Here is a 27,648-nt window from a genome sequence, read left to right as displayed (position 1 = left end):
TCTAAGGCCGGAACATCCCACTCTAGACTCTAAATCCTTGATAGGCATGATGAGATGATGATTTTTAAATTAAGATTTAATGTCTGACCCCCCCCCCCCAAAAAAAAAGACTTTCATTCTTTCAAAAACGTAAATTTAATGCGGTTTTTACATTCTTCTTCTTTTTAATCAGATTTGGATGTGTAGAAGATTCAGTCATTCATTTCCAGTATTTTTCTAGTAAGTCAACAAGATTTTTTTTTTTTTTTTACAATCAAGACCAGCCTTATAAGACTTAAAGGGCTATCATGCTTACCTAGAGTAGGTTTTTACAAACACCCATGTCTAAAGTGGAATTGGAACCCACAAACTGTTGGTTGGAGAAATGATATGCTTATCCACTCGGCCAACCAGGCCGGTTTCTAAAAATGAAATGAATCTTTTGTATCCTTTAGCTAAATACGATTGGCTTAAATTGTTATTGCTGTAAACATTGAAGGTTCTTGCTTGTCACAAGATTTGTGAACAGCAGGGAGTCTCAATTTGCTCCCAGCTTTAACTTCTGAACAATTTAATCCTATACCGTCCCCAATCCTCTTTACAGATAACTGCTGCACCTACAACTTGGGGGGATACTCCTAAAAGCCCTCCAGAAATCCTAAACTTTGTTCAGAAAAGAGCACTTAGAAGATGGGACTCCTATACATACGATCATCAAAGCACCCAGTGCCCAAACCCATAGCTACTAACTACATGTGGCGAAAAAGTCAATTGGTTGTGAAGAATTGGTACTGCTAATGTCACAAATGTTTTGTAAATATATTTAAAAAATTAAAAACTGGGATTAAAATTTTTTTAAAAATTCCTAATAAAATTATTTTATTTAGGAATTATGTTTTATTATTAAAGTTAAATTATAAATATAATTTCGCTTTTATTACAACAATTATTATCTTTGATATTCACCCACGATTGGGCATTACTGAATTCTAAGCTTTAACTCTTTCCTAGTTCTAGACGTGAGTAGACGGAATTTTCATTTTAAAAAATAATAATTCAACAGTTAATCATTAGTCATTTACTTTGGCATCCACAGTACGATTAGTTTATTCTAAATTTCCTTACTGAGCTACTCTTTTATTCATTGTGCTTCTGTTAGAGGGAATGCAAACAACCTCATCAGTTCATACTGAATGTAAATTCTTAAGTTTAGTTCGGCAATTTTTCGTTCGCTTAAGAATGCATAGAGGAGAAAAGGCTGGAAATACAGTTATTCATAATTTACTTTTTCATTTTCATATTTAAAATATGAAAAACTGCAAAAAATAGAAAACAGAAACAAAATGTGTCAAAACAGGATACGTATTTAAGTTTCATATTTGCATATTAGGTGGTAGACATCGAAGGGACAGTCCAACGCATCCGGTTTGATGGTATGAATAGGAGGAATGAATCCATTCCATGAAGTCTTGGCAAAAGTGATAAGTAAATGCTGTCGTGATTCACAAATATCCAAAAGAGAGACGCCTATGGGATGATCGGAAAACTTGGAAAGATGAGCCAGAGCTTCATCTGGAGGATATGCAATCCCATTCGGGAATTTTTTTTTTTTTTTCAGCTTGACCATGGAACATCTGGAGCATATCCAAGTATGTACCGAAGATGCACTTGTAAAGAAGATTACATAGAGGCTATAGATTTTCTTGATGTTCTGAGTGTTGACTGTAACTAACAGATGAAGCGCCACGTCACAGAAAATTATCAACTGATTAAGTAAGAAGCCATTTCTTCCCGGGATGTCCAGCTTTTTATTACAGAATGTTATACGAATCTCTATCGCTGTCATCTAGAGTATGTACCAAATGGATGTGCACGGGTTCATACGCATACATCTTCGTAGAACTACAAATCTGTGATATTCTGAATTCACTGCTTGAAGCACTGTTAAGTTCTGTGAGTGGAGATCAAATGCTGTTCTCAAGTGTTCCTCGTTTTCCTTCGATGCTGGTCTCCATGGCTATTTAAGAATGCCAAGATCCGTGTTTTAAGTGTTTCAAAAGTCGTTGTCTTATTGATGGCCAAGAAGGCAATAAATAGTTTATCGATTTTATTTCTTCCAGAAAGAGAATGTAAATATTTCCCCTTTACATAAATGTAACATTAATATATATATTAGAGGATTAAAACCAAGTATAAAATGTCTTGGTATACTAATAAATCACTAAATGGGATGTACTATCCCTTTACTTAAATAATTTCTTGGTATATTTTTAACGTATAACAAATCCAGGGTTAAAAATTCCTCCACACACACACACACACACACATATGTGAATTTTAACAATAACAGCCCGTGATTGGTTTAAAAAAAAAAGGCTCTTTTTATGTGCATCCTACCCAGGAAAGGTTATAAATCTCTAGTACATTTACATATGAATGGATTAAGGGTTAGATAATTTGGAAAGAACCCTGCTCTAGAGAACAAAACATGGAATTTTCAAGCCTCCAAAAAGTACAGTAATGATTTCAGACGGTTGAACCAAAATCTTTCTACTACTTTAAAGTAATTACTATTTTTATGCACTATAATTCTCTTATTTACATCCTGTTTTGTCTTTTGCCTTTAAAAAACTGGCCGCTCTGTCTACAAACATATAGCAAGTTTGCTTCATGATTTCTTCATGAAAACATGAGTAAATGAATAAACTGGCTTTAAAATAAATCATTTAGCACGTTTTAAACTTTGGAAATTGTTGGCCAGGCTAGTCTTCATCCTCCCTCGTCATCGTGATAGTACATTCCTTGCTGGCATGCTTAGACAAGAGATAACAAGAATACAGCATACAACCCACAGCCATCTTGTGCTCCTAAACCTAAATACTAATATCAGTGCATACTGTGTGCAATACGATCAATTTTTTCGAGTTGCAAAAGCTGTTTTTCCCCCCTTCCGAATGAAAAAAAAAAACACATTAAAATACTTAATGAAATGTTTTGGATAAAACCTAAAACACTGAGATATACAACATTATTATTATTATTATTATTATTATTATTATTATTATTATTATTATTATTATTATTATAACTGTGTGTGTGCGTGCGCGCGCAGCTGTTACGCACATACAATTCGTGTTATTCTGAATGTATTCCGATGCCCTCGTGTCATTTATGGCTTGACTTGATTTAAATAGATGTACTGAATTAGATTTCTCCAATTCGAGGTCTGAATTAAAATCATTAGTGGACCATAAGTTTGACGCTTCGCAGTATTCAGAATTACATGCCTATAGCTCTGAGCACGATGTTAAAAAACATAGCAAAAATAAAGAAGTTTGATAGTAATGCTGTGCATCGCTACCAAAACCCCGAAACCTACGTTGTCGTGGAAACAACGTCACGTCTGAAATGAAACGTGCATACAAAATTAAACTACCATGAATGTTTACTAGTGACATTGTTCCACTATTTGAGTATTAATAGTATTCTACTGGTAATTTCAATACGGTAATCACCCCCCCCCTCTTGGGTAATTCAACTTTACGCCTTACACGAACAGTAAGAAAATGACATCATTTTCCAATAGAATAAAATGTCTTTAGATTACGTTCTTCCCAGTGGACTGACTATTCTTATAGATACCCATACGATCATTGAAAGAAATGCCAATAAGGATTGATCCTGAACATCCCAAGGCAATGATCTTATTCAGTATCAAAGAAACTTTACAAAACGTGCATCAGTATTGCAAAGAAACTTTTTGCAGTCATTCAATAAAGAAATTTAACTTCAGAAAAGAGAAATTATATCACTAAAATAAAATAAAAACAAGAAAAGAAAACAGCAAACTTGAAAAGTGGATAACTTTTTTTTTTCATTTTTTATATAGATAAGTTTTTATTACTTAATGTTAATTATCTTTTTTATTATTTATCATTTCTTTCTTTTTTACTGTTTTGTTATATTTTATTTTTTATTAATATTATGAACAATAAACATTATTCATACGAACTGTTTATTATTTTCTTTATTTTTTATTATATTATATTTATTACTAATTCGTTTTATATTAATAATTATTTTTATATTTATAAATTATATATTAAAACTTATATATCTACTTTCTGAGTTCAAGTCTCTCATTATTGGCTTTTTGAGATAAAAAGTTGCGCTGAGATTTAGCAGAGAGAGAGAGAATCCCACCAGGTACTTCTAAAACGCTTTTCCCTCATTAAAAGGAAAAAATACCCTAAAAAAACATAACAAGAGTAATCAAATAAAATAAAAATAAAGGGAAAAATACTACAAAAGCCAGTATAACGAAGAATAAAAATATATAAAAATCAATAAACGGATGCAAAAACAAAGGAACAAATTGAGGGAGATATATCCCTGGAAATCCCGCCCTAAAAAATGCTGAAGGGACCATCTCGATGCTGGCCTTCGCAACCTGGATTTATTCTGGTCATCCCGCTACCCTGTAATCAAATCAATTTAGTAAATTAAAACGACAATAATGAGATTAAAATCTGAATTTAAAAAGACATAAAACCATCAGAGATAGATACTAATTTTAATTTCCGCTTGTGTTATTCTGATATATGTTGGTGGCCTACACATTTCCTTAAGAACCGTTCTTCATCTAAGAGCACTGAGATTTTATTTCATAAAATTTAAATCGAAACTTATGCATAAAGCATTAGTTCATAAATCATAAAATGGTAATACGTAAGTAAAGCCAATCTCTAAAAATTAAGACGATCCCTAGACCACTCCATATAGTGGCCGAAAGACCGTCCATCTCAGAGTTGGCTCCACTCAATGATGGCCTTCCACCCACCACCACCACCGAGCAGAACCGCTCAAATTCCGAAGAAAAGCATTCACCGACAAAGCCCCTAACCGGGCCGTGCCTGAAAACACTTTCCCCGGAGACTCAAATTGCTCCCTTAAGGCAAGACCTTTAAGCGAGCGAACTCAAACTCTCTAATCTCAGCGTCCAATTAGTCGCCTCTTACGACATGCTTGGATTTGCATTGGTGCTATCCTTATCCCGGCCACACGGGGAAATCATAAAATGGTTATAATATTTCGATTTAAAAGAGCACTTCAAAGTTTTGAAGTGCTACTTAAGTTCTTAAGTTCTTAAAAGAATTGGGAGATGGACTGAGTCCTTGACTCTTTATCTCGTCATCTGAATGAAGTAAATCTGTGTGGATGGAGTGTTGTTGAGCTAAAAAGCTCTAGTCATGGCTGGGTAACGGCAATAGCCAAGCCTCAGTTAAACTTCATTGGCTACAGCATTGCCATTTGTTACCCTGGAAGTCCTAAAAAGGACTCAATTATTATCTTATCCTACCTGAAGTGCTACTTTTCAAAATCATAAAATAATTATAATATTATGACATGAAATATTTAGAGGTGTGTTTTAAGTTTTTCGAAAGATACAAAATATGTTTTAAATATTTAAAAAAAATTTGTATAATTTTTTAATAATAAATCAATTAGTATTATTTTAAAAAAAAAATTACTTTGGTAGAGTATTCAAATTGTGTAAAAATATCATACATGATTTTATTTCCGTCTTTAACAAACCAATCAAACAAATGTTTTCATTTTGTTTTTATTTTTATTATTTTTTAAAGACACACACACACACACACACACACACACACACACACACACACACACACACACACACACATATATATATATATAGAGAGAGAGAGAGGATATTTCCAGCAATCGAATAATAATGCTAGATGTACGAAATAGTTGAGGAAAAGCAGAACTCGTTTCTAGGCAACTAAGGAAATGAAGTCGGTTAATTATGTCTGTGAGATGTGAAAACCCTTTCATATGAGACCAGATTGCTCAACTTTCTATAAGCTGTTTTCCGATTCTCCTCGAACAGATATATACATTTCTATAGATATATTTCTGACCTCAAAAATAAATGATATTCCTTTAATGTGTAAAAATTCGTCAGCGATAACTCAAATTACGAACAATTAAAATAATAACAGCATAAATTTAAAAAAAAAAGGTGTGTTTTAGAACTTATAAGTCAAATAGTAAACTAATAAAATATATATGAATGATAAAGAAATATGACAAAATATCAATCTCAATATTTGCGTCTAATTAAACTTAATAGCAGAGATCGATTGAGGCGCATTATTGAAAAGTTCAATGAATTGCATGGAAAAGTGAAGACATAAATAGGAGAATGGTTTAGGGTAAATGCATAACGTCATCCTGAATGAGTCACTGCCCTTAATCAGGAAGTGTCTTTTGAAAAAAAAAAAAAAAAATTGAACTGAACTAAGGAACAATTGTCCTTTCATGCATTCGTATGTGCTCAATTTTCTTGACTGTTGCAGTTATTTTTGCATAGTGGTAGGACAGCTAAAAAAGGAAACCCAATTTATTTTTAAAATATTAAATTGTCTTGCGAGAAAGAGTTCCGGTTAGATACTGAAAACGTTTTTGAGCGTATAACTGGAGTTACAGATAATTCAAGAGAGGATCTCAGATCTAGTTCTGACTAGTAATTAATCCGCGATATATGTACGGGAATGATGAAGGAAATGAATAAAATAATGCAATTAAGACAAAATATTCGATAGGAGAAAAGAAAAATCTTCTTTTCATATAAAGAAAGGATTAGTTCATAAATCTATTAGTATTTTTTATTTTTAGTACTCACTCATTGGACTCATCAACCAATCCAATAATCAGCTTTGAATGGTTCCATTCAAAGAAAGCGATCCAAACTCAGGCATTAAATAATCGAGACGTACTCTTGAAAACTAAACAAAACAAAACTTTTTTTAAAGTAAGTTTTAAAACCTGCATAAACTGCCATAAAGTAAATGATAAAATATCCAAGAATTTGCATAGGTGTAACACAATATTGTTAATCTGTTTTCTAATCCGAATTTTTCCTAAAAGGTTTCATAATAATATTAGCGTTTATAAATTAAAGATACCAAGAAATTATATAATTGGTTTAATCCTTTATCCAAGTGTAAGCAAACAAAGTTTACTCTTGAAGTATTTTCCGGATTGGAGCAACTCGTGGCAAAGGTAGTATAAATTCTCATCACTTTCCAACAATATTAGTGCTTGTTTCGTATTTATCAAGCTTGTTGCGCTATTTAAAATATGTCACTTTTAAAATTTAGCACCTTTTATTAGTGCCGAAAATACGGAGGCAACTTGTGGCAAAGGTGGAACAAGCTCGATTTCTTTCTTAAGCTAAGAGTTTCAAATTTCCATTTCTTACGCTTGTTTATGAAATATTAATATTTTATTCTTCACTAGATAAATACTTAAAAAATGCAAAACAGAAAATAGACTAGCAATACTGTATGAGCCAGTGTATGTACAGTACATACAAATTTTCTTCTTTTTTTTTTTATTAAAAAAAAAAAAAGCTAACAAAACTAAATCAGATGTTTAGTTTTGCTGCCTAAGCTCCAATTCTTGATTGGAGAAAGGAGAAGGAGGAATCAATAATAATAATTAATGAATTCTTTCAAGAAACTTTGAAGTTTCTTACAAAGATTTAAAAAAAAAAATTTTTTTAACATTTGAATCAGTACTCTAAGCAAAAAGGAATTATTATTAAATCCCGACATATAGAAAGCGAGAAAAAAAAATCCTACTTGTAGAATTAATTTTAGAAAATAAAGGAACTAAAAAATGCAATTTAATTCTGAATACAATCATCCTTAGAAATCACAAGAAAAAATGCAAAAAAACTTGGCCTAAATATATATAATATATGTATATATAAAAAAAAAAACAGACAAAATTCGTTATTTCCGTCCCACCTGGCTTCGCGAGACAGTTTGGCCCTCTCGTGCGGCGTGCCCTATAATTACAAAACATTCACGGACAGTCAATTCATTTCCCGACTCAACAAATGGTTCCTGGGAGCTCCGCCAGAGGACGGTACCTTGACAAGCACAGTGGGAACCAGACGCACGCTACAGCTGCCTGAACTTGAAGCGTCACTAACGTGAATGGCACGCGGGCCTGCTGGGTGTTCCAAAAGTGTTGCTGAGTAGCAGCAACAACGATGGTACACGAGTGGTAGCCGACTAGTGGTTCTCATCCCTCCAACTGTGGAAAGCAGTGACAAAGTTTTATATGCTCAATGGGCCTGACAGATTGCATCTCACATGAGACCGACAACTAGGCACGGGGTTCAGTCGGGAGGTGCCAAGGGAAGTTCGAGCAGTCGGACTCCGGGTTCACACATTCCTCTTCCTGTCAGGTATGATTTCTTTCAGTTATTTTTACAAAAAACTATAATGGAAGCTTTTGTATGCAGTCCGAACAGAGAAAAAGTGAAGTAAAGAATATTTTGTGTGTTTATGATAAGAGAAATATTGCATAGAAAATATGTCATTTACTTTTTCCTTAAATTTATTACGAATTTCTACTTCCTACAATAAATTATTTTCAGATATTATTTTCAATTATTGTTATTATTACTACTAAATGCGATACATATATACAAAGTTGCAGATGTCTTCATATTTTTAACGATTTATTCTTTACATTATTATTATTATTATTATTATTATTATTATTATTATTATTATTATTATCATCATCATCATCATCTTATTTTTGTTATAATGTTTCAAGTTATTTCTCAATCTTAGCATTAAAAGTACGATATTTCTAACTGCAGAAAAACAACAATATATAAACTTAGCCAATAGTTTTTTTTTTTTCTTTCTTTTAATTTGTTTGCACGTGTATGCATTACTACACCGGCGACCTCTGGAATTTGTTTAGGTAACATCATTACAATAATTAAATATTTATTAGAGCTGATGTCAATAAAGTGTAGATTTCGTTCAGTATACCGAGTTTTTCCTCGTTCTGTGTGGTATAAATTATATACGCAACACTTGCGACCTCTGAATTTTATTACTTTAACAAAATCGCAATTATGATTTATATAATTTATATTTCTTGTATTTAATCTTGAAAGAATTAAAATATTTTTGTTACTATTTCTGAAATATTCAAGTAAATATTTTCCTACAAAAAAGATTTTGTATCTGGAAGAGTCTACGTACCAGAACTGTGTTATTTGTTTCTTCGTTCTGATTTTTTTTTTTTTTCTGTCTATATCATTTCTTCTTTGTATAATATTTCTAAAGGCTAAGGTTTTTATGACCATCTTTATTTTCTCTTCAGTGTTGACTGGCTCGTATAAATGCGACTGGATCTAGGTTGTTTGCATACACTGACTGAGATCATAATAATGCCAAGCAGGAGTAAAGCTAAAAGAACAAGAATGCTCTTCAGATATTCATAAATACGTAAAGGCGGATGGAGAATGGAAGGAAAAATGGATGAAGGAAATTCAAATAGATCAAAAGATAAAGAAATCAGGGACATCTACCGAGAGATATGTAGATAATAATGGACTCTATAAATGGGTAATAGCACTTTTGGGCCGATGTATGAGAGGAAGAAAAGCAATCCAAATGATACCTAAGCCAAAACCGCCAGGTGTCTCTGTGATTTAAGTGACGTGTATCAGCTGCTTACCTTCTTTCTTGAGGTAGTTGTAATGTTACAAAAAAGAAACTTTTAAGGGAAACCTGGGGGGGGGGGAGAAAAACGATGGCTAATGGTGCATCTATGGAGTTCTCCAGCTTCGTTGAAGAAATCTGATCAATGCAACTATAGGTTACGTCTGTGCAAGTGATTTGTATCAGTTCAATGTATTGCTCTCTCTTCAGAATTAGTATTTCATGTTGTATCGGATTACTTAAATCTGTTTTATTCTAGTTAGGTTGCATTGCTTACGAGTCCGAACATTAATTTTTCATGTTTTAGTCAATATTATTTCTATTGGAACGATCTTTGCTTTTAGATGTTCAGAAACGATCTTAATATTTTATTAAGTTTGAGCTGTATTTTTTTTGTGTGTGATTTATTTATTCTATTTTATTCTTCTATTCTGAAATTTCTGTTTATCCAGACACACATTTCAATCATTACTAAAAGACCCCCTAAGATAACAGTAATAATATCTGCTTTTTATAACAAATTTAAAAACAGATAATGCGAGATGTTGAAAATGGTGAAATTAATAAGCGTGCAGCTTTGCTTTTTTGTATATATATATATATATACTTGATGTAAAAGAGGGGAAAAAATTACCTTTCCAACGATTAATTACTTAAGATCGATTATTTTTTCTCTCATTTTTTTTTAAAAATTTTCATTCAGCTGCAAATGGTTATTTTTGATCATCTTGGGAAAAAGAATATGTCGTCATTTTCTAACCTTCTTTGGTTATTATTAATTCTTTCTTTTTTACCCCCCCTTCCTTCCTTCCCTTCGTGGACGCGCGCGCGCGCGCGCGCACACACACACACACACACATAACAAAAACTGCATTTCAATTACATCTGCTGCTTCATTTAGGCTGAGGTTGAGACGAAATGATGTTATGGAGGTAAATGTTCGATTTCTTGCTAATAATCACGAGGAAGATCATCGTGCATCTCGATTATCCGAAGTTTTTTAGCTTCTTATCTGAATTTTTTTTTTTTTTTTTGCCATGTCGGAATAGAAAAAAGACATGTCTAAAGAAAGCATTCCATTTCGTAATTTATTTCATGATTAATCGAAGCATCTTTTATTACGCAGTACACATGAAGTATTAACAATTAATAATATATCTTGTCATTCTCCCGTATTTTTTTCAGAGTAATTTTATCTATCTGTACATTTAATTGTCTAAGATAGAAGCTTAATGTCATGTAATCTGGCATTAGCAAGAATGAGATCTTGAAACATTGGTTACATTGGCTACATTGTTTAGTAGTCCTAAGTTTAAAAGTTATTCTTCCACCGTTTGTATCTCTTGAAAGGTTTCAAATCACTTTAAATTAGCATCACAAAAGATGTAGCTGTTCTCCAAGACTTAACATTACCTTTTGTAACCCGAAGACATCTTTCAACACAAATCCTTGCACATACAATAGATCCTTACAACTGAAAACAAACACTGCAATATTCGAACTGATCGAGTTACATCAACTCTTCCTGTATAAGATGAAATAATATCTATAAGAAATCCACCCTTAACTGGAAAAAGTCCAAACGAAGTTTGATATTTCTTTATAAAAACATCTCCCAGACTTAAAAAAAACAAAAAGAAGAAGGAAAAAAAAACTAGAAATCAATTGAGTGACGTGGCACATTCTCACACCTGCAGCTAAAGGAGAAAACCTTGACATCCCACGTGTGAAAAACAGGACAGGCCAGGTGCTGCATCGAATAACATAACTTGCATTATTTTAGTGCATTTTTATTCGGACAGTCCTTTTCGTATGCCTTGATTAAAATTAACGGATGAAACTTGCAGACCTTGAGGACCCCATTCACATCTTTCTAGAATCATTTCAGAGAAATTAATTTCATTTGTCACCATGGATACAGTTGCTAAGTAACATGCTGACATTTTTTTTAAATTTTTTATTAGGGACTTCAATACGGAGATTAACTTTTAAAAAAATAAGATGGGTGATGTTGCTATTGTACCGTGTATTAAACTGCGTTATAGCGAACCGGTTATAACCATACAGTGTATTCTGCACAATTTACTTCATTTGCTATGTCATGCAGTGGATTTTATTGTCCCTATGTCCAGAAACAATGAGATATTATCTTTCCACGACTTCAGTGTGGTCATTAAAAAAAATCTAAATTTATATCTCTTAATCTAAATAACATCAGAGAAAGCAAAGTCTGATTATTTATCCGATTAAGGTTAATAAGCTTGTCAACTTCTTAAGTTATGCTTGACCAGCTTTTACTATTTTTTTTTTTTTTGTTGTTGTTCTTTCTTCACCAACAAAGAAGCCATAATTGGAGCGAAAGTTTATTTTGTGCGCCCCCATTTAAAAATACGCAACTACTGAAGCAAAGTCCGCCCTTCAAGAAAAAGGAACCTCAAATAAAACAGCAAAAAAAAGGTCATTAATTTTTTTTACCTGACTTCTTTTTTGTTCTTTCTAAGTTCTTAGAAAAACAGATAAGAAGAGGGGAATATGGTGTGCTTAGGGAGTAAGTTGACTACTAATATTTTGCACGTTTTTGCTAAACAAACATCCAACCTCACATGTTAGCAAAGGGCACACTCTGACCTTCACTTGTTGAGCTTTCAGTATGGGTTCTTTGCGGTAGAGTTTTGTATCGTCAGTCAAGAAGGCGGGGGGGGGGAGGAAAGAGAAGGGCCACAGGTCACTTGAACATGCATTGCATGACCCCTAGTTGTCAGACGGCATTGTTAAAATTGGTAACGCTGCTGGAAAAAACAGAGGAGGCTCGCCCAGTTTTACCTCCGTTTAGCCGTATTGGTGTAGCTGAGCAAATACGATGTGCGGAGATCCCAGCAAACAAGATTTGCATGATGATTAGAACAGTTAAAGCTCTTTATCGGTCTCGACTGCAGGTAGAAAACATTTCATTAGTTGATAGGATCTGCAGTCAACGTCCTTGTAGCGTACGGTTCCGTCTTAGAGAACTCAGTAATTCTTCCCCTCACTATTTGGTCAGTCAGCTAATATTTGGGAAAGAAAATAAAGAGAGAGAGAGAGAGAAAGTTATTGAGCGTTTGAATTCTTAAATGGTCAATAAATATTTGCATGAAAGCGAATTTATTGAACTTTTAAGAAGAAATTTTTCCTGTCTTATTTCTCCCATCCTTCCTTCCCTTTTTTCTTCATTCAGTTTTACTTTTGACAACGCCGAAATCTCTAGATGAGATTTCTCTTTTTGGGGTTGGAGTATGTTGCAATTATTGTCTTCTTATCATCGGAGGAAAAAAAAAAGCTATTAACGTTATACAAATCAGAGGAGCCTCCGTGAAGCCCTTTGGTCGGAAAGACCTGGGTTCGATTCCTGTCAGTGCTGTCAGTGACGTGATGAACCTTTATCTGGTCTCTTTCGACTAAAGTTTTGAGGGTTTTTTCATCCCTCCAAACAGGCAAACCTGCCCCGTGAACACATTCGCCCCCCCCCCCCCCAACGTCAGGCTATACGGCAAGTCGGTTGGAATTGCTTAAAGCAGTGCTTCCCAAACTTCTGGATATCAGAGCCCCCTTTGGAAAAATTAAAATATTTCACGCCCCCCCCTCGAAAAAAAATAGTAATATATACGTAAATTATTATAATTTTATTGTATTTATATTCAATACAAAACATATACAGCGAATATCACAAAAATCAAATGCAAATACTCCATTTTCAGCATCTTCCATACACATTTCATTGGCATATTATCTCATATTTTTATATAGATGGATATATTGTTATTGTACATTTGCAGTACAAGCACATGAAACGTAAAACGATTAATAATAAAGAAATAATTAAAATCATAAAAGAAGTTTAATAACAATTCAATGCGATGGATGTGTTTCAATACTGCTACACAAAAAGTCGATATCAGGTGAAATATTTGAAACTGAATTCTTAGATTTCTGCTTTAAGCATATATTTACTAATATTCATTAAGCGCCGAAATACGCAGGAAGCAAAATTTGTGAACCCACCAATGTGTGATTTTTTTCCATTAAAATATAAAAAATAACAAAAAAAATAATAAATAATAAAAATTAAATACGTTTCTTTTAAGATAAAAAAAATCTACTTAGTATTAAAACATTTTAAATTTGTTTTCATTATTTCAATCGTTTTTCACCAGAAATTTCAAATTCCGGAAATTTGGATTTTAGAAATGCATTAAGTACTTTATTTCTAATTTGAATATTTCGTTTTTCTAAGTTTCTTTTCTTTGAAGAAAAATGTTTCTTTGTGATGCAGTACTGTTCTACGTACATCGTTCTTCCCCCTCCCCAAAAGGCATTATATAAGATTTTTTATTTAATTATTTACAATTAAATTAAATTTAAATTTATTTTTCATATATTTTCATAAGTATATTTAGGAAAGTCGGAGAAAACTTAACGGGAATAAATTAAAATATTAATTTATATCGTGTTAATATTTTATTTTGTAAATGTTCGATTTTTTAATTTTTCAAAAATATATAAAAAAGCATTGGTTTTAAAATTTTTGTTTTCGCTCTTTAAAATATAATTTTCAAATTTATGTTTTTAGCATTTTCCAATAGATGGCACTCGCCTCTTTTTATTTACTTTAGATATTATCAGTAATTGTATGAAATAATTTGTTAGAAGTACACGCATTATGATGACAAATTCTATCAAGGTGTGATGTGATATATCGTTTGCTGTATATATTGAAATCTAACTTCTCCCAAAATCCCAACTTACATACCGAACTACAAGTCCCTGCAAGAGTGGAGTATTCGTTACTGAGAACTATATTTGATCTTTTGTATCATCCATCAACTTGCGGTAAGAGTATGCTGACAGCCTCTCCGTAATGGGCTTCTTCTAGGTTATCGGACCCCTAAAAAGAGAAGTTTATCAGAAATGCATGGAATGCCAGGTTACTAAAAAAAAAAATAAAATATATCGCCCCTAAGACATTGTTTTTACTGTAAGATTAGGCTAAATGCATTAAAAAAAAAAAACATAATAGCAATTTCTACATCTAAATATATAAATTAATATTATTATTCGTTTTTTTTTTTTCATCAAACGGTCCGTTGTATTCAGAGCGCTATTAAGGACTACTCTTATATCGCCTTAAGAACAACGTATTAAGTTTCTTTCATGACCTACAGGCCGACCTTGTGTTGGTCCTGTTAGAACACACCTGGAAGATGTCCTTGAAAAGATCATAGCAACAAGTGCACAGTCATTACGAGCAGGGACGGTATAAGACGGGGGGGGGGGGGGAAGCATTGCGGGCGATGCACTCGAGAAGTTAAGAATCTGTTCTTTGTTGAATGATAATAGCTTTGTCTCACAACAGAGGTGTGGAAAGGTTAAAACAAAACAAAAAAGAATTATAAGGGGTGGGGGAGTTAAAATGCATAGCTTGGAAGGTCAACGGTTGCTTAGAATTGTTTTTATTTTTTTGTTTTGGGAGGAGGTTTTTTTTTTTTTTTTTTTTTCGTTAGCACGTGCAAACTCCGCTGTGGGGGGAAGACACAGTATTGTCCCTCCCCACACATTTCCTGGTGTCGTAGACCAGTGCATCGAACCGACAAACCAGGCACCAATCTTGTCTTGAGTGCTAATTAGTCAACTGCGAGCCGATAAAAGATCCGGACATGGCTTCCACTTGTGACCTTTTTTTTTTTATATATACATGCAGGAACAACCTTCATCATTGAACGCAGCCATACGAGCACTTAAAAACGGTGTATTCATCGTCGAGATTGGAGCCTTCCCTCCCTCTCACAAGGCAGATATTTTCCATGTATACACTCAGCTCTGCCTGTAAACTGGGGAATCACTTCGGCAAGACAAATCGTTCTTGAACCATAAACTCGTAGCAGGATAGTCTCCGAAGCTGTCTGGTAGCCTGGCGAGCCTCGAGGAGGAACAGGTCATGACAAGGAGGCCCTTGTCCGCTAACTGACGCGTTTTTTTTTTTTTTTTCCCTTTTTTTTTTCTCCAGGTTAGGCAGATTCTGGAAGTCTTCTCTCAAACAAGATAAGAATGTGATAGCATGGAAGGAAAAGTAGAGGGCACCACCATCGCATCTAGTTCGCACTCTATTATAAAATACGTAAACTTACTTTATAGTCTGATTACAGCCTTGGCGCGTATGCAATGGCAGGAAGAAGCAGTGTTTACGTGGTGTGAAAAAAGTTGACAGTGAATAAAGAGCCGAAAATCAAACAGAGTTTTGGCTGCCGAAATAAAAGTGATGATAATATAAACAACAATCCCCTTTTATAATTTTTAAGATTTTAAAGAAGTTTAAGGCTTAACTTTAAGCCTTAGAAGGTTTAACTAGATCTGTCCACAATGGTGGCGTGTTGGTATAACTTGAAATGATAATAATAATCTTAATAAGTTGATAAAGAAAATGTCAACATTCTTTTTGGCCTCGCCAAATCACTGTAAAAAATTATTCACTTTTTGATGGTCACTGGTTGCCAATTATGACTTTATCAGCTCGCATTCGTTTTTTATACCAGACCGTGTATCAACCTGTTAGGCGCGCCGAAGTTCTAGTATTATATGAAATGCGTATTTTATTGTTATTGTAGATTTTTCGTATTACTTTTCATCAGTTTTAATGTAGCGTTTCCTCTGTTAAGGGCTCGTATATAAATTGCGTAACGCCGTATTTTCGGTTAAAAATATTTTATTTTACTTTTTTTTTCAAGAACTTTAGGATAACCGAAAATTTTTTATTTCTCACACTCTTTGTTTCCTTATGGAATTTTAATTAAAAAATTAACTTTTAGCCCACGATCACCCCTTAGAGACAATGTTGCACAACACTGCGTTATCCTCTTTGTTTTCGAATTAATTTGAACACTAATATTAACTGAAAGAATCGTACGACTCTTTCGCCAAGATGCCACTCATCAGGTAGGTCAAAAGTCAATTGTTATGATTATGTCTACCCAAGTGGAATTGAGCAGGATTAAAAACGAGAAAAAGAAAAATGCGCAAACGATAATACGTAAGCGTCTAAAATGCGCATGGGGGTCAGAGGTCATCTTATGGAGTGCCTCGATGCCATAGCGTGCTTTTGATAAAGCTCTAGAGAAACGCAAGGTAATTAGATCAACAACTAGCGTTATGGTGGTGCTGTGTAAATAGGCAGTAATTATATAGTTCGGTACACAGATTACGTAGAGACTACCAGTAATTAAAGCTCACCTACAAGTATGTAAGGAACTTGCAGGATTTTATCCACAAACTTAAGCATGTTTCTGCGTAGAGAATTGCACTTGCTGTTAATGCATAGACTGCCCGAAAGGTAAAGATAATTCGATGCCAAGATGGGAGGCACTAAATGACACTTTTACATGCCATTATAACAACGGGGAAGGAGGAACTCTACAAAAGAGGGGGAAACGCCGCTTGGTCATTCCCTTACCTATAATCACCCTCTTTAAAACTTGTAAACTAAACCTACGGTTGTTGTGAAGGGGTTGGAATAGTGTTATAGTTGAAGGACATTAGAACGGTATTAAGAAATGTTTAAAAGGACTATGAAATATAATTTCTGGAATTGAAATATCAGAAAAAAATTATTAAAAACAAGTCCAACCTTACAATTGAAACTAATGTAGCGTTTTGTCTGTTAATGGCTCGTATATTATTATTATTATTATTATTATTATTTTAACGGTGTCTCCATGGAGTCAAAAGACTCATCGCGGGAGACCAGACATTGACACACTAACCATTATTTACACAATACCTGTCATACCTCTCCTTAAATTCATTCACAGTTGAAGCATTCACAACCACCTCTGGCAAAACATTCCACCCATCCACAACCCTCCAAGTAAAAAATCTAGTTCTAACACCCTTTTTAACCACACTCTTACACAATCTTCAGGGATGGCCCCTCGTTCTCTCACTTCCTGCACTGGTCTTAAAAATATTATCAGTATCAATCCTGTAAAATCCCTTTAACAATTTAAATACCTCTATCATATCTCCTCTCCTACGTCTATCAGCTAGTTTTTGGAGCCCACAGATCATCAATCTATCCTCATAGGGAACATCTCAACCTGCAACAATCTTTGTAACCCGCCCCCCTCTGAATCCTCTCCACCACCTCTGCATCACCAAGAAATCCTGGCGACCAGATCTGTGCACAATAGTCCAAATGCGGCCTTATAGAGTGGAGCAATAACCTCCCTATCCCTGCTTGTTAGTGTGTTCCTCAACAACCATGTAATTTGATGTGATGTTTTGGCAATCTTTGCAATACGCCCTTTACACTTAAGTTCTCTGTCCACAATAACTCCCAAGTCTCTTGTCTCATCAACTTCCTGCAGTTCAGTTCCGTTAATATAGTAAACAGCATGCGATATCATCCTCCCGAAGTGCATCACCTTACACTTAGCCACGTTGAACTGACAGCCATTTACCTTAGTCCATACCTTCAACCTATTTAAGTCATCCTGTAAGATATCTACATCATTTGAATTGATTATCGCTCTTCCCAATTTTGCATCATTAGCAAATAAGTGGATATTTCCATTCAAGGTATTTCCAATATCATTGATGTACAAATTAAACAATAGATAACCAAGCACTGAGCCCTGAGGTACACCACTAGTCACTTGCCTTTTCCTGGACTCAGCTCCTCCGTAAACCACTCTTTGATATCTTTGATAAGTTTAAGCCAAAAGAACTACAAAAATATAGCCATTATTTGTATCTGTGAATGTGTTCTAAGGCTGGTTCGTAGTTATCTGTCCACCAGCCATCCTTTAATCCAAATCATCATCTTCGGATCCATACCCATTTGCTCTAATTTATGTAACAGAGTTCCATATGGAATCCTGTCAAAAGCCTTTGCAAAGTCAAGCAGTATCACTGAGTAAGGATCACTGAGTATATAAATTGCGTAACGCTGTCTTTCGATATTGTCGACCCCCCCCATCCTCTGTTATAGTCTCATATATCATGCAATAATCCACATTGTTATGATCACAAACATCGAATCCCTCTCCCTACAAAAAATAAAATAAAATAAAAATAAAAATAAAAAAATAAAAATATCACAAAAAAAGCTTAACCCTTTCATGTTGCTAAATCATCTTATCCCCAAGTCCAAACTCTTTAAAAGAAGCCAGTAATTACGGGAGACATTGCTACCGAGGATATCCTAGAATGATGGCACGCATTTTTTATTTTATTTTATTTATTTTTTTTTTTTTAATGGACAGGCTTACAAGCGCATGGTTATACATAAACACAGACATCTTAATATCTGTGTTTACGTGTAGGGTAAAGGTTAGCTCATCTGGCTCTACTATTCTAGAGACCAAACAAGATATTTTTTCCAAGCCATTTCAGGCTTCTGGTAAGCAGCATGGTTCACACCAGGCGATGAAAATAAATCATCTTAGAATCCATAGCCTGTTGGTTGGAGAGCCTATACACGTACTACTTGGCTAGCCGGATAGCACGGAAAAGGTGAGTAGCTTAAGTTTAAGCCAAAAGAACTATAAGAATATAGCCATTATTTGTATCTGTGAATGTGTTCTAAGGCTGGTTCGTAGTGATGCACTGGCTCATGCTTACTTGAAAAATTCTCACAACGATGAAAGCCTTTTTTTAAGAAAAAAAAAGCTAGAAATACATTTTTAATATTCTTCTTGAAAAATTTACGGAAAAAATCCACCTATTAAATTGTTTTATTATTTCCAAATATGGAAATACGAATGTTAGGATCACTTTTTTGTGTGTTTAAGGTACAAAAATTTAAATAAATTAATAGAATAATTTTAAAGTCAAAACATTACGTATTTAAATAAAGTTTTCCTTTTATCTTAAAAGGTCGTAAGTTTCTGACATTTCTTGACACAGAATATGTCAAGAAATGTCAGAAACTTTATAATGTTTTATCTTCCATTAATCTGTACTCCATCTATCACAAAGCCCTGATAAAATGCGGCAAATCTTTCTAATTTCAAAGTTTGGAATTCATTTCACTATGCTACCTGTGTTTGTTAATACTATCTTCGAACATTGACATACTTTTTTTTTTTTTTTTCAGTCACTTGAGTAGTAAAATATACGATAATTCTCCATTTGACCAGTAGATGGCACTAGTATCTGTTTTTGTTTGGAGTGATTTACCTTTTTGTATATCATAAAGAACTGTCTTTCAGTTATATCTTGTCAAATGGATTACAATAGCGAATTGGCTGATATCCAAAACTGCTATTTATCAATGAAATGTGCATTATTATCAAAAAAATAGTTTGTTAAATACTTCAGCCATTCGTAAGGAGGAAACAAGAAGGTAAAGTATACCTCATACATGAAACAAAAGTTTCAAAAGCATTCTATACTATATTTTCAAATTTTTATTTTATTTAGGGTTTTATTAACATATCCCAAGAAAAAATACATTTCAGGAAAATAGGTGTACAAACTGGTTACTAATAATAAAACTATTGCATACACTAACGCAGTTGTGTCCTTATGTTAATAAGCAGACGATAAATATCCTCCATAGTTGCTAATGAAACAATTGGCCTTGCAGATTTCATTCTTGGCATAATGCCAGCACAGAAGCAGAAACAAACACTAATAGAAATAATTGTAATAAGTAGTTTATTTCATATAATGGGATTAATTCTACTTAAAAAATAAATAATAAAATAAAAATATCGAATTGATCCGGTTTGATAAGTGTTTTTCGTTGCTGTAGGACTACAGAATGCTCATCCGGGTGTTTCTGAAGGTTAGTAGCGCTTACAGTTGTGCCGTGCACTGTTATTATTCCCTTGCTAATTTGTCTATTTTTCATTTTTATTACTTCATTTATGCTATCTTATCCCTTATTACTAAGATTTTTCACTAGCTCGTAACGCTATTCTATGAAGAAGACAGAATGGTTGTAAAATTATTTATATTCGTTGTACTGTCACCGAAAAGTACGGGAGTGGAGTTGCTATCCAAATTCTTTTATTCTCTAGAGAAATATTTAGCATTTTCCTTTCTTCGGATGTTTTGCAGCTCATAAAAAAATAAAATAAAATAAAACTATAGCATTTCCTGTTAAAACCTTCCTGTTGAGATTTATTTCTCGAGTTCTTTGTTGATTTTCGATTTTTTCTTTCTTTCTGTGTTATTTTTATGATTCTGTAAAGCTTCGCAAATTCCTGAATGTTTATTTCATTTTTCTGCACATTTTTTTCAGCTATTTTTATTTTCATCATTTTTTTTTTTTTTCGAAGTATGCTTCTTGAACAATAATATCTGGGCGAGAATGTGTACGACATGATGAATGAGATAAAATATTTGGTTAGGAAACAAATCTGAAGTTTAAAACAGTAAAAAATGATGACAGCGCAACAAATAATGAAAAGAGGTGGGAGAAAATGGGGATGCGTATAAAAACCTCGAACGAAACTAGATGGAGAAAGACTAATATCTATTTAATATTCCACAAGAAACCTCCAAACAAAAAGAAATAAACGAAAAAAAAAAAAAAGATGCTTTCTGTTGCTATGGTAACAAGAATGTCAATTACATTCATTGTTGTGTTTTCATTAATGTTACTACGGTTACATTAACGTTACTATAGTTACATGACTATTGTCATGGTTACACTGATGTTTCCATGGTGAGTTGAGACACAAGTGGAACTACAAGAGCAAAAAAAAAAAAAAAAAAAAAGACAGAATTTTACACTTCCGTTCCCTCGAAACGCCTGCAATGAAACTGTAGATGAGGCAGGTGGAACATTCGCGTTCCTGCGGGCTGTGGAGTTGGCATCCTGCGGACAGGCTGCGGTACGCCAAAAATGGGCACGTGGAGATAGGGTGGTCCTGTGAGATGACTCATCCAGTTCGGACTGTTAGAGGGTGATAACCTTGCTCGCGTGCGATTTTCGGAGGCTGCTCGGAGAAAAATCTTGTCGTCGTTGTGCGTGCTAGCTCGACTAGCAATGCAACCGGCACAAAAAGCAACGCTCGGAGTTTCGCATTTGCGCCCTCTAGCGAGAACTGTTTGGTTTCGCTATTAGTAAAAAAAAAAAAAAAAAAAAAAAATAGTGATTAAGAAGATCCTTGAACTCGATGATAAATAAACAATTCTGGTAGGCTGTATAAGCACAACCTTTCCCCTCTCATATTAGCATGCTCACTGATATCGCGGCTGTAATAAATTTTAGTGGCAATCTCTAGCCTTGTTATTATTGAAGACTAATTATTTTTGTACTGTGATCTCAGCTAATCAACTAGTTATTTTCTATTTTTTTTTAATTTATTTTTATTTTATTTATATTTATTTTTTTACACGTCAGTAATTGATAGTGTTTGGTATTTCAATTGTTATCTGTCTCCTAGCAACGACCGCCAGTATACGATTATTAAAAGATTTCTTTGGTTTTATTTTTATTTCCCCCCCCCCCCGCTCAGTCACTTAAAAATAAACTTACAATTTGAATTATCTTTTATCGACATATTATTCATTCATCATTTTTTTTTTTTTAATTTTGAATTAAATATCATTAGAATCAAAATCTGGCTGGTGTGAAATGCACATAATGCTTTCTATACTTTTTTTTTTTTTCAAGAAAAAAATTTCCGACACCAGAGGGCACATCTGCATATTTGTTTTAATGTAATATACGTCTGCAACTGACAGACGTCATTCTAGCAGTATTTTTTTCCTGTTGAAATGTTTGTCATTAGTATACAATATATATATGATTATATCTCTGAAATGTCATTGTCGTAGATAACAATGACATTTCAGATGTATTGTATATTACACGAAGAGACTTAATGAATATAATAATAATAATATGTGGGTACTAAATTTGTTATTTATTTCTTTATTTTTTTTTAGGCATAGCAGTGATAAGAAGTCCAAAACTAACAAAGAAGAAATCAAACCTGACGATGCTAGCAGAGTGGTCTCTCCTTCTCGTCTTGCAAGCCGTCGATTCCAGGGTCAAGAACAGAAGACTTCTTTACCTTCGAAAGATGCGGGAGTCGTAGAGAAGAAAGATGTCAAAGACGCCAAGTCTCCGATATCACCGAAAAAAACACAGAACATCGAAAAACGAAGCCTTTTTTTGGAAAATAAAAAATCTCCAGAAGCTAATGGAAATATCCGAAAGGAATCCTTGGGATCACAGAACGAACTGCCAGGAAATCATGCGTCCAAGCCATTGTGCAGTCCATCTGCTAACAAGGATGGATCGAGACTTAAAGACAAGTGCACCGTCGATGGGAAAGGTTCACCCAAAAAGGACTTTGCTCATCTGGACTACTCGAAAACGAAGGTTCCCCTACCCAAGCATCTTAATCATTATTCGAAGAAGTTGCCAGACAGTCCTAAGATGGAGTCTGAAAATAGGGAAGCAGCTACGACCGTTGTTTTGATTCCAGATCTAACAGTTGGATGTGATGGCAGTTCTTGTGAATCTAATAGTGAAAACCACGATGTTAGTCCTCCAGAAGAAAGTCCATCTTCAGAATCTAGCGGAGACAAGAATGATGAATCGTATCTTCATTTGTACCAAAGTAGTCCATATGCTCCGACGCATTGCCATTTGGAAACTGTGCAGGAAGAAGTCGACTTTGTGTTGCAGGTAATGCCTTTAATTTCTTCATAAAGGTGAAAAAAAAACAAAAAAAAAAAACGCCGTTTTTGTCCAAACTGTTCTAATAATTATAATTGTCGCTAGCGGGTTTTACTAATCTTATATTGATCTATGCAAGTGTTGTCATAAATTATATGCAACAATTACTGTATACACGAGGTTCTGTTGTTAAATCAAGCATTTATGTAACAAAATACATTTACAGGCCTTCAATATAATCTCCATTCTGCCTTCTCGATGTTTCCCAGTGTTTGGTAAGGTCGGAGAGTACCCTGTGTTTGGGTACTTCAACAGAATACCCGTCAATGGTAGGGCAATTCCTACTTTCTGATTCCCTCAGCTTAGGGAGTAGACCGAAGTCCTGAGAGAGAGACATAGCCTCACAAAAATGCTTGATATCCGACTTGAGTCAGATTCTTCCTCCATTTTGAAGTCTCCTTTCTCCAGATAGGAACACCAGGAACAGAAACCAAGCACATGATGGTTTTTATTCGGAGTCTAACTTTTATGTCACGTGAAGATGAAAACTATGATGTCGTCCTACTGGTCACGCATGCGCAGTGTGCAGAAATTTTGCATTGACTCTCGCGTGTGTGTATATTGCAAAGATTATATGGACAACACACCCACATTTTTCTGGAATACGAGTACAGCGTATCAGATGTAAAATAGAAATAAATGAAAGGAAGTTCTACTGAAGTCATTAAGAACTGCATAGCCTCGGTTTCCATCGTAAAACTATTGCATATTAAGCTTAACCATTCTGAAAGAATGCTTCAATCTAAGTTGCATAATTCATGACCTTGTGATTGGGCAGTAGATGAAGTGGAAAACCAGCCCATGCTTAGATCAGGATAGCATCTCGATCTCAAGGCAGCAGAGTACTTTTGAGAAGAGCATTCAACTTCACTTTAGCCCCTTGCTTCAACTTTTTGGTGGAAGAAAGAGTCAAAATACGATATCTCTGGGCATATATCAACATTTACTAAGAAAAGTCTGTTCAGATAATTGACAGAGGAACAGTGTGTCGGGATTTTCAATGGTTTACATAAAATTTTCAACATGGGATATGTGTGTATTTTTTTATTTTTTTGAAAGTATTAGAGGAGGTGGTCACAGTATCGTAGTTATTCCACCCTATACTCACTTGACATCAATCCCCTAATTAAAGCCCCCTTTATAATGCAACAAGATTTGATGTTATTGATACTGTTCTGATACAGCACAGTCGTAGTGCATGGGCCAAGTCAAAACTGGCAGCCAAAGCGAAATATCGGGTGTGTGTTGCAGTTAACCTAACTTGATGCTAATCAGCACTTTGCAGATTATTGCATCTCCAAACATACGTAAGTTATGTAAATGAAAAGTCATCATAAACTACTTAGCAATTGACGAATAAGCTAGACTAATTAAAACTTGGACCTCACACCATCACAAGGCCCTCCGAAAAGCTACTAAACCTATAGTTTACTCAGTAGAGAGGGAGACTTAAAAGTTGTGGTTTAGGACCACAGCATCCTGAAATTCCAGCCCTGAAGAAGCCAAATTAGACTTTTGTAATGGACTACCATTCCTCAGTTTATTATAATAAGAATTCTAGAGTCCTACTGTGGATAACTTTAATATTTTACACATGATGTGTCATTCCCATGGAACTTCCTACAGCTGCTCTTGAGGGGTCTTTAATAATTTCGAAAGGGCATTAACCTTTGAATAGGAAAAAAAAATGCAACTGTCATACTGTTTTAGAGACGTTTGTTCAGTCGACAGTGGTCACACACACACACACACACACACACACACACACCAAAAAGCCAAAGAAAACAGGCCACTTCCGGTACACTTGCATTGTGGTTGGTCAGAAAAATAATGTAACGCGCGATAATATAATAATTTTGATCCCCACTTTGTTTTGCCTTGTTATGGTAACTAGCAGCTGGCGAAGTGCCAACATCTTTTAAGAGGACGACGTGTTACCTAGTTGACACAATATTGCTTCTGGGTACAGTTTTTAATCGCCTTTTTATTCCAAGCCTTCATTTCCTGTCGGGTAAACTGATATCGAAGTGTTTCAGATGAGAAAGATTTGGTGAGTGACCTGCATATGCATTTAAACTTGTCCCTTTTTCGGATAAGTAAATAAATATAAAATATTTATCAAAAAATGCAGCCTACTTTTTTGTTGTTATTAGAATATCGACTTCCAGTTGATAGAATCCATTAACTGTGAGAAATCTTGAATTATTGCAACTACCGTAGCATCATGTAAATCACCGGAATTCTGCCATATTTTAATCCGAATATTCTCCAAACACGTGTTGGTAATTATTCACCTGCGTGGATAAGTAGTACAGTGAGGGATGTTTGGTTATTGCTTATATCCTAAAATAATCTTTTTATTGTTTTTCGGATAGGTGGTGCTCTATTAATTTTTTTTCCCTGGATAGATGGCGCCCTATTATATAATATATATATATATATATATATATATATATATATATATATATATATATATATATATATATATATATATTTTTTTTTTTTTTTTTTTTTTTTTTTACTTGAGACATGGATTTCATCTCCCGGTGAGAGATCTCCGTCCCACTTATTGGAGCTTTCCAGTCTGGGGAAATCAAATCCTCTCAACGGCATGGATGTTTATGATTGTCCTACTAACCAATTACCATGTGTTTTGCTGTATCCTGTGTCCTGGGCAGTATGAATTTTGATCTCTTTGCACTATAAAAATCAAAACAAAACAAAAACCACTTATTGGAGGTCTGATATTTCTCCCTCTCTCTTTTTCTATCTCTTTCTCTCTCACTCACTCATGGTATTAATGTACTATAGGCTAACGGCCTTTCATGGTTCGGATTCACAAAAAAATAAATAAATAAATAAATAAAATAATAATAAAATTAAATACGGTGGCATACGTCTTAGGGGAGTCCAATGGATCAGTATTTTACATCCTCAACAGTTTTAAATCCTCATTAAGATGTTTTGAGCACATGGACTCTTCTTACATCCTTGGAAGAAATTTGAATGCATCTCTATAGTGTAGTTATCATCATTTATAACTACTGAAATTACAAAAGAATTGAAGAAACTCTGAAGGGAAAAACTTTGGGTACTATATACAACTTTTATGTCTTTTATAAGATGTGACCCGAGGTTAACCCTGCGGAGGTCACGGTCGAAAATGCAGCGTAGGTTGCGTGCATCTGAGAGATACATTCATTACTAGTATGTGCTAAAATGCGATAAAACTTGAAAAAAAAAACTGCAAATATAATACATAATGGTTTATTTATTTTCAGTTACAATCTAGAAATTATTGAACAAAGAAACGAAAAAAACTAAACCATACTATACTGACATCGGAGGTCGCGGTGTCTCTCAGATACAATTTACTATGAACTATCACACACCTTTACATAACACGTGCTAAATCAAAACTGACTGCATAAACAGTGTGGAATATCACTCGTAATATATGCATGCGCAGCTAGTCATGACTTCCAAGTTATACACCGAATTGTGTAAGAATATTTATATTAAACAATTTATTTGTATCTGTCAGATCAGCCGCGACCTCCGCAGGGTTAAGGGACGAACCTTTGGTTGCTGGTATTTTCTCCAAACTATCTACTTGTTGTGTACTTAGGCTTTCTATTTTTTATGGAACCCTTGTGTAGTTCAGATTCCTGCTTAATCAGTCTCTGATCCAGGTTCGTGTCCCAACACTTGAATCTGCACGCAATTACATCGCGGTGATTTCAGAAAACCCGTCATCTCCGTATGAAACAACTGCTGGTAGAATTGTTCTTCTGGCTATGCCGTGAAGGAACGATGGCGTTTTTTCCACTCCAAGATTTCTACTTTCGAAACGATTTTTTACCTCAAGGGTAGGCGAGTTTTATCAGTGAAAGAGACCAGCATATTGAAATGATCATAAACAGTCACACCAAAGATATATTTTGCAATATTAACCACTCATTATCACACCGAACTTAGAGCCGTTTATGCTATAGAGAGAGTTTATTTATTGTCATTTGTAACATATTGTACACTTTTAAATGTCTTGGCTTTTGCAGTAAAATAGTTTGATTTTAAAAGACGGAGATGTTTAATTTTAGTAGCGATCGCAAATTCAAAATTTCTTAAAAATCTCTCCAGAAAGCGAAATTTTTATATGCATACGAACGAATGAAAAAAACAAACAAACAAACAAAAAACACCTTAATCAAATAGGTACCTGTTTTAAGAAATGAGCCTAAAGATTGAGGTTAAGGAGAGTACCCTCTGATTCATTTATTTTTCTTAAATTGGTCGACAAGTTTATATCAGTGAAAGAAGTCAAAGTTGTTTTGACAGATCAGGGCTTTCAAACTTGTTTCATGATTCTTTACATCC

The 27,648-nt window shown here is 34.2% G+C and overlaps 1 protein-coding gene across 1 annotated transcript in view; it reads left to right on the top strand.

Annotated features, from left to right (window-relative positions):
* Nucleotides 1-8,042: 8,042 nt before the first annotated feature.
* Nucleotides 8,043-27,648, top strand: part of LOC150105003 (uncharacterized) — a 112,883-nt gene continuing 93,277 nt past the window's right edge. Inside the window, exons 1-2 of the mRNA XM_090396093.1 lie at nt 8,043-8,263; nt 22,473-23,220. Of these exons, the coding sequence (XP_090252219.1) occupies nt 8,169-8,263; nt 22,473-23,220 (843 nt within the window). The 5' untranslated portion in view covers nt 8,043-8,168. The remainder of the gene's footprint in view (nt 8,264-22,472; nt 23,221-27,648) is intronic.

This window comes from Typopeltis vanoorti, chromosome 7 (assembly GCF_054136105.1).
Source record: "Typopeltis vanoorti isolate ZY-2024b chromosome 7, IOZ_Tvanoo_1.0, whole genome shotgun sequence".
Taxonomy (NCBI): domain Eukaryota; kingdom Metazoa; phylum Arthropoda; class Arachnida; order Uropygi; family Thelyphonidae; genus Typopeltis; species Typopeltis vanoorti.
This window is presented reverse-complemented; position numbering and strand designations above follow the sequence as displayed.